Source organism: Salmo salar, chromosome ssa22 (genome assembly GCF_905237065.1).
Source record: "Salmo salar chromosome ssa22, Ssal_v3.1, whole genome shotgun sequence".
NCBI classification, from domain to species: domain Eukaryota; kingdom Metazoa; phylum Chordata; class Actinopteri; order Salmoniformes; family Salmonidae; genus Salmo; species Salmo salar.
Genome location: NC_059463.1, coordinates 61,931,379 through 61,943,657, shown reverse-complemented (window position 1 = coordinate 61,943,657; position 12,279 = coordinate 61,931,379). Strand labels below are relative to the sequence as shown.

General features: G+C 43.9%; 1 protein-coding gene across 1 annotated transcript in view; it reads right to left on the bottom strand.

Annotated features, from left to right (window-relative positions):
- The window catches only part of LOC106583833 (constitutive coactivator of PPAR-gamma-like protein 1 homolog), a 70,641-nt gene that overhangs the window by 39,837 nt on the left and 18,525 nt on the right, over positions 1-12,279 (bottom strand). The window contains 5 exon segments of the mRNA XM_045705791.1: positions 2,871-3,042; positions 3,700-3,900; positions 6,004-6,130; positions 8,047-8,381; positions 9,658-9,779. Coding sequence (XP_045561747.1) covers positions 2,871-3,042; positions 3,700-3,900; positions 6,004-6,130; positions 8,047-8,381; positions 9,658-9,779 — 957 coding nt within the window.

Sequence of the window (12,279 nt, the reverse complement as noted above, 5' to 3'; positions counted from 1 at the left end):
TCACTGCTCTTGCGTTCATTGCCTGGCTCGTTGCGAACTAATTTGCCAGAATGTTACGTAATTATGACATACCATTGAAGGTTGTGCAATGTAACAGGAATATTTAGACTTAGGGTTGCCACACGTTAGATAAAATACGGAACGGTTCCGTATTTCACTGAAAGAAAAAACGTTTTGTTTTCGAGATGATAGTTTCAGGATTCGACCATATTAATGACCTAAGGCTCGTATTTCTGTGTGTTTATTATATTAGTCTGACTGAGCGGTGGTAGGTAGCAGCAGGCTCATAAGCGTTCATTCAAACAGCACTTTCGTGCGTTTTGCCAGCAGCTCTTCGCAATTCTTCAAGCATTGCGCTGTTTATTACTTGAAGCCTATCAACTCCCAAGATTAGGCTGGTGTAACCGATGTCAAATGGCTAGCTAGTTAGCGGGTGCGCACTAATAGCGTTTCAAACGTCACTCACTCTGAGACTTGGAGTAGTTGTTCCCCTTGCTCTGCATGGGTAAGGCTGCTTCGAGGGTGGCTGTTGTCGATGTGTTCCTGGTTTGAGCCCAGGTAGGAGCGAGGAGAGGGACGGAAGCTATACTGTTACACTGGCAATACTAAAGTGCCTAGAAGAACATCCAATAGGCAAAGGTATATGAAATACAAATCATATAGAGAGAAATAGTCCTATAATTCCTATAATAACTACAACCTAAAACTTCTTACCTGGGAATATTGAAGACTCATGTTAAAAGGAACCACCAGCTTTCATATGTTCTCATGTTCTGAGCAAGGAACTTAACCTGTTAGGGCTAGGGGGCAGTATTGACACGGCTGGATAAAAAAACATACCCAATTTAATCTGGTTACCACTCCTACCCAGTAACTAGAATATGCATATACTTATTACATATGGATAGAAAACACCCTAAAGTTTCTAAAACTGTTTGAATGGTGTCTGTGAGTATAACAGAACTCAAATGGCAGGTCAAAACCTGAGAGATTCCTTTACAGGAAGTGGCCTGTCTGACCATTTCTTGAACTTCTTTTCCATCTCTATCTTTTACTAAGGATCTCTGCTCTAACGTGACACTTCCTACGTCGTCCATAGGCGCTCAGAGCCCGGGAAAAAACAGAATGTCGTCATCCCAGCCCCAGGCTGAAACACATTATCACCTTTCTCAAGTGGCCGATCAAGGGACTCTGGGCTTAGGCGCGTGACCCGACCGCCCCCGCCTTTGTGATTGTTTCCTCTGTTTGCCGAAAAGGAGATTCCCTGTCGGAATATTATCGCTTTTCTACGAGAAAAATGGCGTAAAAATTGATTTTAAACAGCGGTTGACATGCTTCGAAAGTACGGTAATGGAATATTTAGAATTTTTTGTCACGAATTGCGCCATGCGCAGGACCCTTCTTTACCATTTCGGATAGTGTCTGGAACGCACGAACAAAACGCCGCTATTCGGATATAACGATGGATTATTTTGGACCAAACCAACATTTGTTATTTAAGTAGCAGTCCTGGGAGTGCATTCTGACGAAGACAACAAAAGGTAATCAAACTTTTATAATAGTAAATATGATTATGGTGAGTGCTAAACTTGCCAGGTGTCTAAATAGCTAGCCCGTGATGCCTGGGCTATGTACTTAGAATATTGGAAAATGTGCTTTCACCAAAAAGCTATTTTAAAATCGGACATATCGAGTGCATAGAGGAGGTCTGTATCTATAATTCTTAAAATAATTGTTATGCTTTTTGTGAACGTTTATCGTGAGTAATTTAGTAAAATGTTAGCGAATTCCCCGGAAGTTTGCGGGGGGTATGCTAGTTCTGAACGTCACATGCTAATGTAAAAAGCTGGTTTTTGATATAAATATGAACTTGATTGAACAAAACATGCATGTATTGTATAACATAATGTCCTAGGGTTGTCATCTGATGAAGATCATCAAAGGTGAGTGCTGCATTTAGCTGTCTTCTGGGTTTTGGTGACATTATATGCTAGCTTGAAAAATGGGTGTCTGATTATTTCTGGCTTGGTACTCTGCTGACATAATCTAATGTTTTGCTTTCGTTGTAAAGCCTTTTTGAAATCGGACAGTGTGGTTAGATTAACGAGAGTCTTGTCTTTAAATAGCTGTAAAATAGTCATATGTTTGAGAAATTGAAGTAATAGGATTTTTAAGGTTTTGAAAATCGCGCCACAGGCTTCAAGTGGCTGTTACGTAGGTGGGACGAATTCGTCCCGCCTAGCCCATAGAGGTTAAACGTTAGCTTTTTTACATGGCACATATTGCACTTTTACTTTCTTCTCCAACACTTTGTTTTTGCATTATTTAAGCCAAATTGAACATGTTTCATTATTTATTTGAGGCTAAATTGATTTTATTTATGTATTATATTAAGTTAAAATAAGTGTTAATTCAGTATTGTTGTAATAGTCATTATTACAAATATATCTATATTTGTAATAATAATTATAATATATATATAGTTTTTTATTTTCTTTTTCTTCCTATTTTTTGCATCTTTTTATTTGTTTTTTTTTTGTGTGTTATTTAAATAATTTGTTTTTTTTATTTAAATAAAAAATAATAGTAATAATAATTATAAATCGGCCGATTAATCGGTAGCGGCTTTCTTTGGTCCTCCAATAATCAGTATCGGCGAAAAAAAAAAATCATAATCGGTCAACATCTAGTTAGTAGTATAGTCTAGGTAGAAAGTAGTTTCTTACATTAGTAGTAGAGTATAGGTAGGTAGTAGTTTATTACATATTACATTAGTAGTAGAGGAAGGTAGTAGTTTCTTACATTAGTAGTATAGTAGGAAGTAGTTTCCTAAATTAGTTGTAGAGTATAGCTAGGTAGCAGTGTCTTACATTCAGGCAGACGGTTGCGCCTCATGGCTAGTCTCTCAGCCTTCTTCTTGGCTTCAGCCAGGCTGAAGAGAACCCCGTAGACATACTGACGGATAGGTCTGAACAGCTGCACTGCTGATGGGAGCTCCTGGTTGGCCTCATCCTCTATGGTGACGGACAGCTTTATCTCCCCCTGAAAACACAACACACACGCTCTTAAAAACACTCTAGAGTCGATGTCCCGCATAAATCAAATTAACATAATAAAAAAAACTATCCCCAACAAACTCCATCAATTTAATAGGCTAGAGATCATCGGTTATTTTGAATGGGATGCGTCTCAATCCACCACATCCGGCGATGTCGCCCTTCCGCATCTGCGGTGAAAGGTGGCCGAGCTACAGCGGTGTTCGTCAGACCAGGAGACATCCTCTAGGGGTACCTTAGAATTTGGTAGGTGTAGGTTGTGGTAGATGTAGGGGTACCTTAGAATATGGTAGGTGTAGGTTGTGGTAGATGTAGGGGTACCTTAGAATTTGGTAGGTGTAGGTTGTGGTAGATGTAGGGGTACCTTAGAATATGGAAGGTGTAAGTTGTGGTAGATGTAGGGGTACCTTAGAATATGGAAGGTGTAGGTTGTGGTAGGTGTAGGGGTACCTTGGTAAGGATGTGGTAGGGGTAGGGGTACCTTGGTAAGGATGTGGTAGGGGTACCTTGGTAAGGATGTGGTAGATGTAGGGGTACCTTGGTAAGGATGTGGTAGATGTAGGGGTACCTTGGTAAGGATGTGGTAGGGGTACCTTGGTAAGGATGCGGTAGGGGTACCTTGGTAAGGATGCGGTAGGGGTACCTTGGTAAGGATGTGGTAGATGTATGGGTACATCAGGCCCTTCTTGTGTCTGTGTTGAGCCACTCTGAGGACCTCTGGAGCCACCATGGGGAGCGGAGGGCTAGTGATGTCCATGTGGTTTCTGGTCGGCATTGACAACAAAGACGGGATCTGGGCATTCAGATGACCGATGACCCCAGGAGAGGTCACGGTTGGGTTAGCCTGCGAGGGGGAGAAGAGGGCTGTCAGGCTTCAGATAGTGCCGTTTCACCGTTTCAAATCCTTTTCTAAAGTTTGGATGTCTACTAATCATCTCAGAACCTCCAGGGTCACGGAACCAAACGTCCACATCACTGACTTCAGAATATTAACTATACAATGCCTTCAGGAAGTATTCACAACTCTTGAATTTTCCCCCACATTTTGTTGTGTTACAGCTTGGAATTTAAACATTTGATTAAATTGTGAGTTTGTATCACTGGCCTACCCACAATACCCCATAATGTCAGTGACATTATGTTTTTACAAATTTGTAGAAATTATAGGGTGTTCACCCATAAAAACATTAATTCATTCAATATTTATGAAAATATGTTCATTCAGAAACAAGAACAGTCCAAATCCTGCCTCTAACATATACACAGAACATTCAGAAAGCATTCCGACACCTTCGCTTTTTCCACACTTTGTCATCTTATTTATTCTAAAATGTATTTAAAAAAAGAATTACCTCATTAATCTACATACAATATCCCATAATGACAAAGCAAAAAAATTTTTTTTTTTTGCAACAACAAAAAACTGAAATATCACATTTACATAAATATTCAGAGCCTTTACTCGGGTACTTTGTTTAAGCACCTTTGGTAGTGATTACAGCCTCAAGTCTTCTTGGGTATGACGCTACAAGCTTGGTACACCTGTATTTGGGGAGTTTCTCCCATCCTTCTCTGCAGATCCTCTCAAGCTCTGTCAGGTTGGATGGGGAGCGTTGCTGTGCAGCTATTTTCAGGTCTCTCCAGAGATGTTCGATCGGTTTTCATGTCTGGGTTCTGGCTAGGCCACTCAAGGACATTCAGAGACTTCTCCCAAAGCCACTCCTGAGTTGTCTTGGCTGTGTGCTTAGGGTCGTTGTCCTGTTGGAAGGTGAACCTTCGCCCCAGTCTGAGGTCCTGAGCGCTCTGGAGCAGGTTTCCATCAAGGATCTCTCTGCACTTTGCGCCGTTCATCTTTCCCTCGATCCTGACTATTCTCCCAGTCCCTGCTGCTGAAAAACATCCTCACAGCATGATGCTGCCACCACCATGCTTCACCGTAGGGATGGTGCCTGGTTTCCTCTAGACGTGACGCTTGGCATTCAGACCAAAGAGTTCAATATTGGTTTCATCAGACAAGACAATATTTTTTCTCATGGTCTGAGAGTCTTTAGGTGCCTTTTGGCAAACTCCAAGCGGGTTGTCATGTGCCTTTTACTGAGGAGTGGCTTCCGTCTGGCCACTCTACCATAAAGGCCTGATTGGTGGAGTGCTGCAGAGATGGTTGTCCTTCTGGAAGGTTCTCCCATCTCCACAGAGGAACTCTGGAGCTCTGTCAGAGTGACCATCGAGTTCTTGTCCACCTCCCTGACCAAGGCCCTTCTCCCCCTGATTGCTCAGTTTGGCCAGGCGGCCAGCTCCAGGAAGAGTGTTGGTGGTTCCACACTTCTTCCATTTAAGAATGATGGAGGCCACTGTGTTCTTTGGGACCTTCAATGCTGCATACATTTTTGGTACCTTTCCTCAGATCTGTGCCTCGACACAATCCTGTCTCGGAGCTCTACGGACATTTCCTTCCACCTCATGGCTTGGTTTTTGTTCTGACATGCACTGTCAACTGTGGGACCTTATATAGACAGGTGTGTGCCTTTCCAAATCCTGTCCAATCAAGTTGTAGAAACATCTCCAGGATGATCAATGGAAACAGGATGCACCTGAGCTCAATTTCAAGTCTCATAGCAAAAGGAGTCTGAATACTTATGTAAATAAGGTATTTCTGGTTTTTATTTTTAATACATTTGCAAAAATGTTTAAAAACCTGTTTTCACTTTGTCATTATGGGGTATTGTGTGTCGATTGATGAGGAACATTTTATATTTAATTTAGTCTGTAACGTAACAAAATGTGGGAAAAGTGAAGAGGTCTGAATACTTTCTGAAGGCACGGTAAACAGCTGTATATGTATATGGGATTTCCAGGCATTCCGCTATATATAGAACTGATGCGAACATTGTTTATTGTAAACATCATGGAACGATGTAAGATTTCAGACTCTTGTGCTGAACCATACCTTGGTTTGGTTTCCCAGCTCCCCCTCTGCTGTGCTCTCTGATGGTTTGTCCCATCCTTCCAGTTCCCCCTCTGCTGTGCTCTCTGATGGTCTGTCCCATCCTCCTTTATTATGGTCACTTACATGACTACAGGAACAACAGGATAAGAGTATGATCACGTATTAGGATCATGTATTGTAACAGTTTTGACTTGACTGAGTAATGTAGTACGTAAAATGAATAACGCTGACATGGCAGCAGGAAGTCTGACAGGATATTGTAATGGAAACGTATTGACTTGGAAATTTCTAAGGGTTGATAATGTCCCCAATATTTGCCTTCGAAACTGAACCTAAAAACTATATCCAAAAATAATTTTACACAACAGGATGAAAGGTATGCTGGGGAGGAAAGAAGAGAACGGGTGAGTTGATGAGTGAGAGGAAGTGAACGATACAGAGAAGAGAATAAGTGGGGGGGGATGGTAGTGAACGAAGCATAATGATGTAATCACCAATTGTGAATGAAGAACAGGGTCATTCTATTGTATTGATCCATTGTAATCTAAAAATGGTATTTATCAGTCCACTAGATCCAGTTTTCAAAAACCAGTCTACTTCTGGCCTACTAGGAGTACACCGTGAGAGCGTGCGTCATCGTTGCTACAAAGGTCTGAATGAAAATGACTCCGATGGAAGAAATTAATCATGACGGTCACTGATCATTATTCTTCTGGTTCTGGGTCGGCAAAGGGTCGGAAACTTTCCGGTAAAATTCCAGCATTTTTCCTGAAATTTTCTATGGGAAGTTAAGCCCGGGAATTTGGGGAATTTTGCTTAAATTCATTAAAAAAAAAAATTGGCTTCTAACTTTTTTTGTGGGATACACATTAGGCAATTCTAGGTATTGTGGCATATTTTTGGTTAAACTATCCCACAATTCTATGGAATTGCAACCCTCCGCATGCACAGTGCATTCTTCCATCACATGAACAGCTGATTCTCAAGATCTTCCACACTAATGAGATGCTATTGAGCCCACACTACTACACTGTCTGAGCCAAGGACTACATGCTTTAGGGTAAGTTTTGATTACAATACTGGGTGGGGTGAACATATTTTATGACATAACATTATATTTTGTTAACTAGTAAATAGTAGCCTACAGCAAAGTATGTTTAAGTCATTTCTAACTTGTTAACAATTCCTACTAGTTAGTTTTTGATACCATGTGGGTTTTATCTTGCTTGAGCCTGTTAATTGAGGATTGTTAATTCACTTGAAAAATTGGTTGCCATCCGGGCAAATTTGAGGCTTTTTGAGCCTGACAACGAGCCATCCTCAACAAGGTTGGAAAGTGACAGTGAAATATGAGGCCTCAGAGTCTGATGTTCAAGAGGTGGACGTTGAGGAGGTCCAGGGAGAAAACCAAAACTTCACGTCTTAAAGTAACGGACTGTCGTTTCTCTTTGCTTATCAAAAAATATATATAATCATTTTTTACCTTTATTTAACTAGGCAAGTCAGTTAAGAACAAATTATTATTTACAATGACGGCCTGCCCCGGGCCAAACCCGGACGACGCTGGGCCATTTGTGCGCCGCCCTACGGGACTCCCAATCACGACCGGATGTGATTCAGCCTGGATTCGAACCAGGGTCTGTAGCGACGCCTCTTGCACTGAAATGCAGCGCCTTAGACCGCCGTGCCACTCGGGAGTCCCAGTTAGTTAAAGCCATCTGTCAAGCAATGGGCTGGTTGTGGCTGACTTGGCAGCGGGTAGTGTAACAGGACTGAGGGTAGTGTACCGGGGCTGACTTGGCAGCGGGTAGTGTAACAGGACTGAGGGTAGTGTAACGGGGCTGACTTGGCAGCGGGTAGTGTAACGGGACTGAGGGTAGTGTACCGGGGCTGACTTGGCAGCGGGTAGTGTAACAGGACTGAGGGTAGTGTACCGGGGCTGACTTGGCAGCGGGTAGTGTAACAGGACTGACTTGACAAGGTAAACATAACAGCACTGACATAGCAGTGGATAGAGTAATTAGGTACTATAACAAAACCTACTTGGCAGTGAAGCCTGTGTTGTCCTCGTTCTCCGAGGAGGTGGTGGAGGACGACGAGGAGGGGCTGGTGGCGGCCGTGCCCCCCGGGGGAAAAGAAGGGTTGATGGGAGAAGACCTCTCGTACAGCGGCGTGTGCTTCTCTTTAGGAGGAATGTTGCTGAAGCTGCTTGGTACCTGCTCTGCCAGGGTCTTCCCCACCGCTGACTCCACAGCCAGACCAGAACCAGAAGGACCAGGACCGAGACCGGCAACAGGGTCACCACTAGGGCCGGCATTAGCCCCAGCCCCCGCCGGGCCAGGCTCTACGACCGGAGGGGCTGTGTAGGCAGACTGGACCTGGAGATCAACAAAATGTTAGCCTCATCTCACCAACATTAGCTTTCTCTAAAAGGTTTGTTTTTAACTATTAGATAGCAAGATTGTTTGACATGTTTATACACTATATGAATATTACAAAACAGTTTGGGTGTGTTTGGGTCCTGGCTCTAATTAACAGGTGTGTTTGGGTCCTGGCTCTAATTAACAGGTGTGTTTGGGTCCTGGCTCTAATTAACAGGTGTGTTTGGGTCCTGGCTCTAATTAACAGGTGTGTTTGGGTCCTGGCTCTAATTAACAGGTGTGTTTGGGTCCTGGCTCTAATTAACAGGTGTGTTTGGGTCCTGGCTCTAATTAACAGGTGTGTTTGGGTCCTGGCTCTAATTAACAGGTGTGTTTGGGTCCTGGCTCTAATTAACAGGTGTGTTTGGGTCCTGGCTCTAATTAACAGGTGTGTTTGGGTCCTGGCTCTAATTAACAGGTGTGTTTGAGTCCTGGCTCTAATTAACAGGTGTGTTTGGGTCCTGGCTCTAATTAACAGGTGTGTTTGGGTCCTGGCTCTAATTAACAGGTGTGTTTGGGTCCTGGCTCTAATTAACAGGTGTGTTTGGGTCCTGGCTCTAATTAACAGGTGTGTTTGGGTCCTGGCTCTAATTAACAGGTGTGTTTGGGTCCTGGCTCTAATTAACAGGTGTGTTTGGGTCCTGGCTCTAATTAACAGGTGTGTTTGGGTCCTGGCTCTAATTAACAGGTGTGTTTGGGTCCTGGCTCTAATTAACAGGTGTGTTTGAGTCCTGGCTCTAATTAACAGGTGTGTTTGGGTCCTGGCTCTAATTAACAGGTGTGTTTGGGTCCTGGCTCTAATTAACAGGTGTGTTTGGGTCCTGGCTCTAATTAACAGGTGTGTTTGGGTCCTGGCTCTAATTAACAGGTGTGTTTGGGTCCTGGCTCTAATTAACAGGTGTGTTTGGGTCCTGGCTCTAATTAACAGGTGTGTTTGGGTCCTGGCTCTAATTAACAGGTGTGTTTGGGTCCTGGCTCTAATTAACAGGTGTGTTTGGGTCCTGGCTCTAATTAACAGGTGTGTTTGGGTCCTGGCTCTAATTAACAGGTGTGTTTGGGTCCTGGCTCTAATTAACAGGTGTGTTTGGGTCCTGGCTCTAATTAACAGGTGTGTTTGGGTCCTGGCTCTAATTAACAGGTGTGTTTGGGTCCTGGCTCTAATTAACAGGTGTGTTTGGGTCCTGGCTCTAATTAACAGGTGTGTTTGGGTCCTGGTCTAAACGAGGTTTCTCACCCCAGGTTTCCCCGACAGGGGAGGAATGTTGAGCGTCTGAGGGGGTGGAGCCAGAGTTGCGTAGTGCGACAGAACTGCTGCTACTGGAGAAACTACCGGTCCTCCTGTCTGGTCTGGTCCGACTGGTGGAAACACACACACACTGTTAACACACACACACTGTTAACACACACACACACAGTGTTAACACACACACACACACACACGGTTAACACACACTGTTAACACACACACACTGTTAACACACACACACACTGTTAACACACACACACACTGTTAACACACACACACACTGTTAACACACACACACACACACACACACACACACACACACACTGTTAACACACACTGTTAACACACACACTGTTAACACACACACACACACACTGTTAACACACACACACACACACTGTTAACACACACACACACTGTTAACACACACACACACTGTTAACACACACACACTGTTAACACACACACACAGTGTTAACACACACACACACTGTTAACACACACACACACACTGTTAACAACACACACAGTGTTAACACACACACACACACAGTGTTAACACAAACACACACACTGTTAACACACACACACTGTTAACACACACACACACACTGTTAACACACACACACACACACACTGTTAACACACACACACTGTTAACACACACACACACACACACTGTTAACACACACACACACTGTTAACACACACACACACTGTTAACACACACACACACACACACACACACACTGTTAACACACACACCACTGTTAACACACACACACACACACACACACACACACTGTTAACACACACACACTGTTAACACACACACACACACACACACACACACTGTTAACACACACACACACACACTGTTAACACACACACACACTGTTAACACACACACACACACACACTGTTAACACACACACACACACTGTTAACACACACACACACACACACACTGTTAACACACACACACACACTGTTAACACACACACACACACACACACTGTTAACACACACACACTGTTAATACACACACACACACTGTTAACACACACACACACACTGTTAACACACACACTGTTAACACACACACACACACACTGTTAACACACACACACACACACACACACACTGTTAACACACACACACTGTTAACACACACACACACACACTGTTAACACACACACACTGTTAACACACACACACTGTTAACACACACACACACACACACTGTTAACACACACACACTGTTAACACACACACACTGTTAACACACACACACTGTTAACACACACACACTGTTAACACACACACACTGTTAACACACACAACACACACAGCATAACACAGCGTAACACACACACACACACAGCGTAACACACAAGACACACACAGCACAGACACACACACACACACTGTTAACACACACACACACACTGTTAACACACAGCATAACACAGCGTAACAGACGAAGACATGGTCACACAGCGTAACAGACGAAGACATGGTCACACAGCGTAACAGACGAAGACATGGTCACACAGCGTAACAGACGAAGACATGGTCACACAGCTTAACAGACGAAGACATGGTCACACAGCTTAACAGACGAAGACATGGTCACACAGCATAACAGACGAAGACATGGTCACACAGCGTAACAGACGAAGACATGGTCACACAGCGTAACAGACGAAGACATGGTCACACAGCTTAACAGACGAAGACATGGTCACACAGCTTAACAGACGAAGACATGGTCACACAGCTTAACAGACGAAGACATGGTCACACAGCGTAACAGACGAAGACATGGTCACACAGCTTAACAGACGAAGACATGGTCACACAGCGTAACAGACGAAGACATGGTCACACAGCATAACAGACTAAGACATGGTCACACAGCGTAACAGACGAAGACATGGTCACACAGCTTAACAGACGAAGACATGGTCACACAGCGTAACAGACGAAGACATGGTCACACAGCGTAACAGACGAAGACATGGTCACACAGCGTAACAGACGAAGACATGGTCACACAGCGTAACAGACGAAGACATGGTCACACAGCGTAACAGACGAAGACATGGTCACACAGCTTAACACAGCAGTGTAACTCAACTACATCTGACATTTAAGACTGAACAAGAGAACTTGAACATTATTCTGTGGTCATGTGAGGTTCTACTGGTCCTTTCAGTTAAACCTGTTAAAGGTCTAACAGCCATTCAGTTTCACAGGAGTATCAATCATTAATCAGGACCAGTCAGACCAGTCCGCTTCAGGACCAGTCAGACCAGTCCGCTTCAGGACCAGTCAGACCAGTCCGCTTCAGGACCAGTGAGACCAGTCCGCTTCAGGACCAGTCAGACCAGTCCGCTTCAGGACCAGTCAGACCAGTCCGCTTCAGGACCAGTGAGACCAGTCCGCTTCAGGACCAGTCAGACCAGTCCGCTTCAGGACCAGTCAGACCAGTCCGCTTCAGGACCAGTGAGACCAGTCCGCTTCAGGACCAGTCAGACCAGTCCGCTTCAGGACCAGTCAGACCAGTCCGCTTCAGGACCAGTTAGACCAGTCCGCTTCAGGACAGTG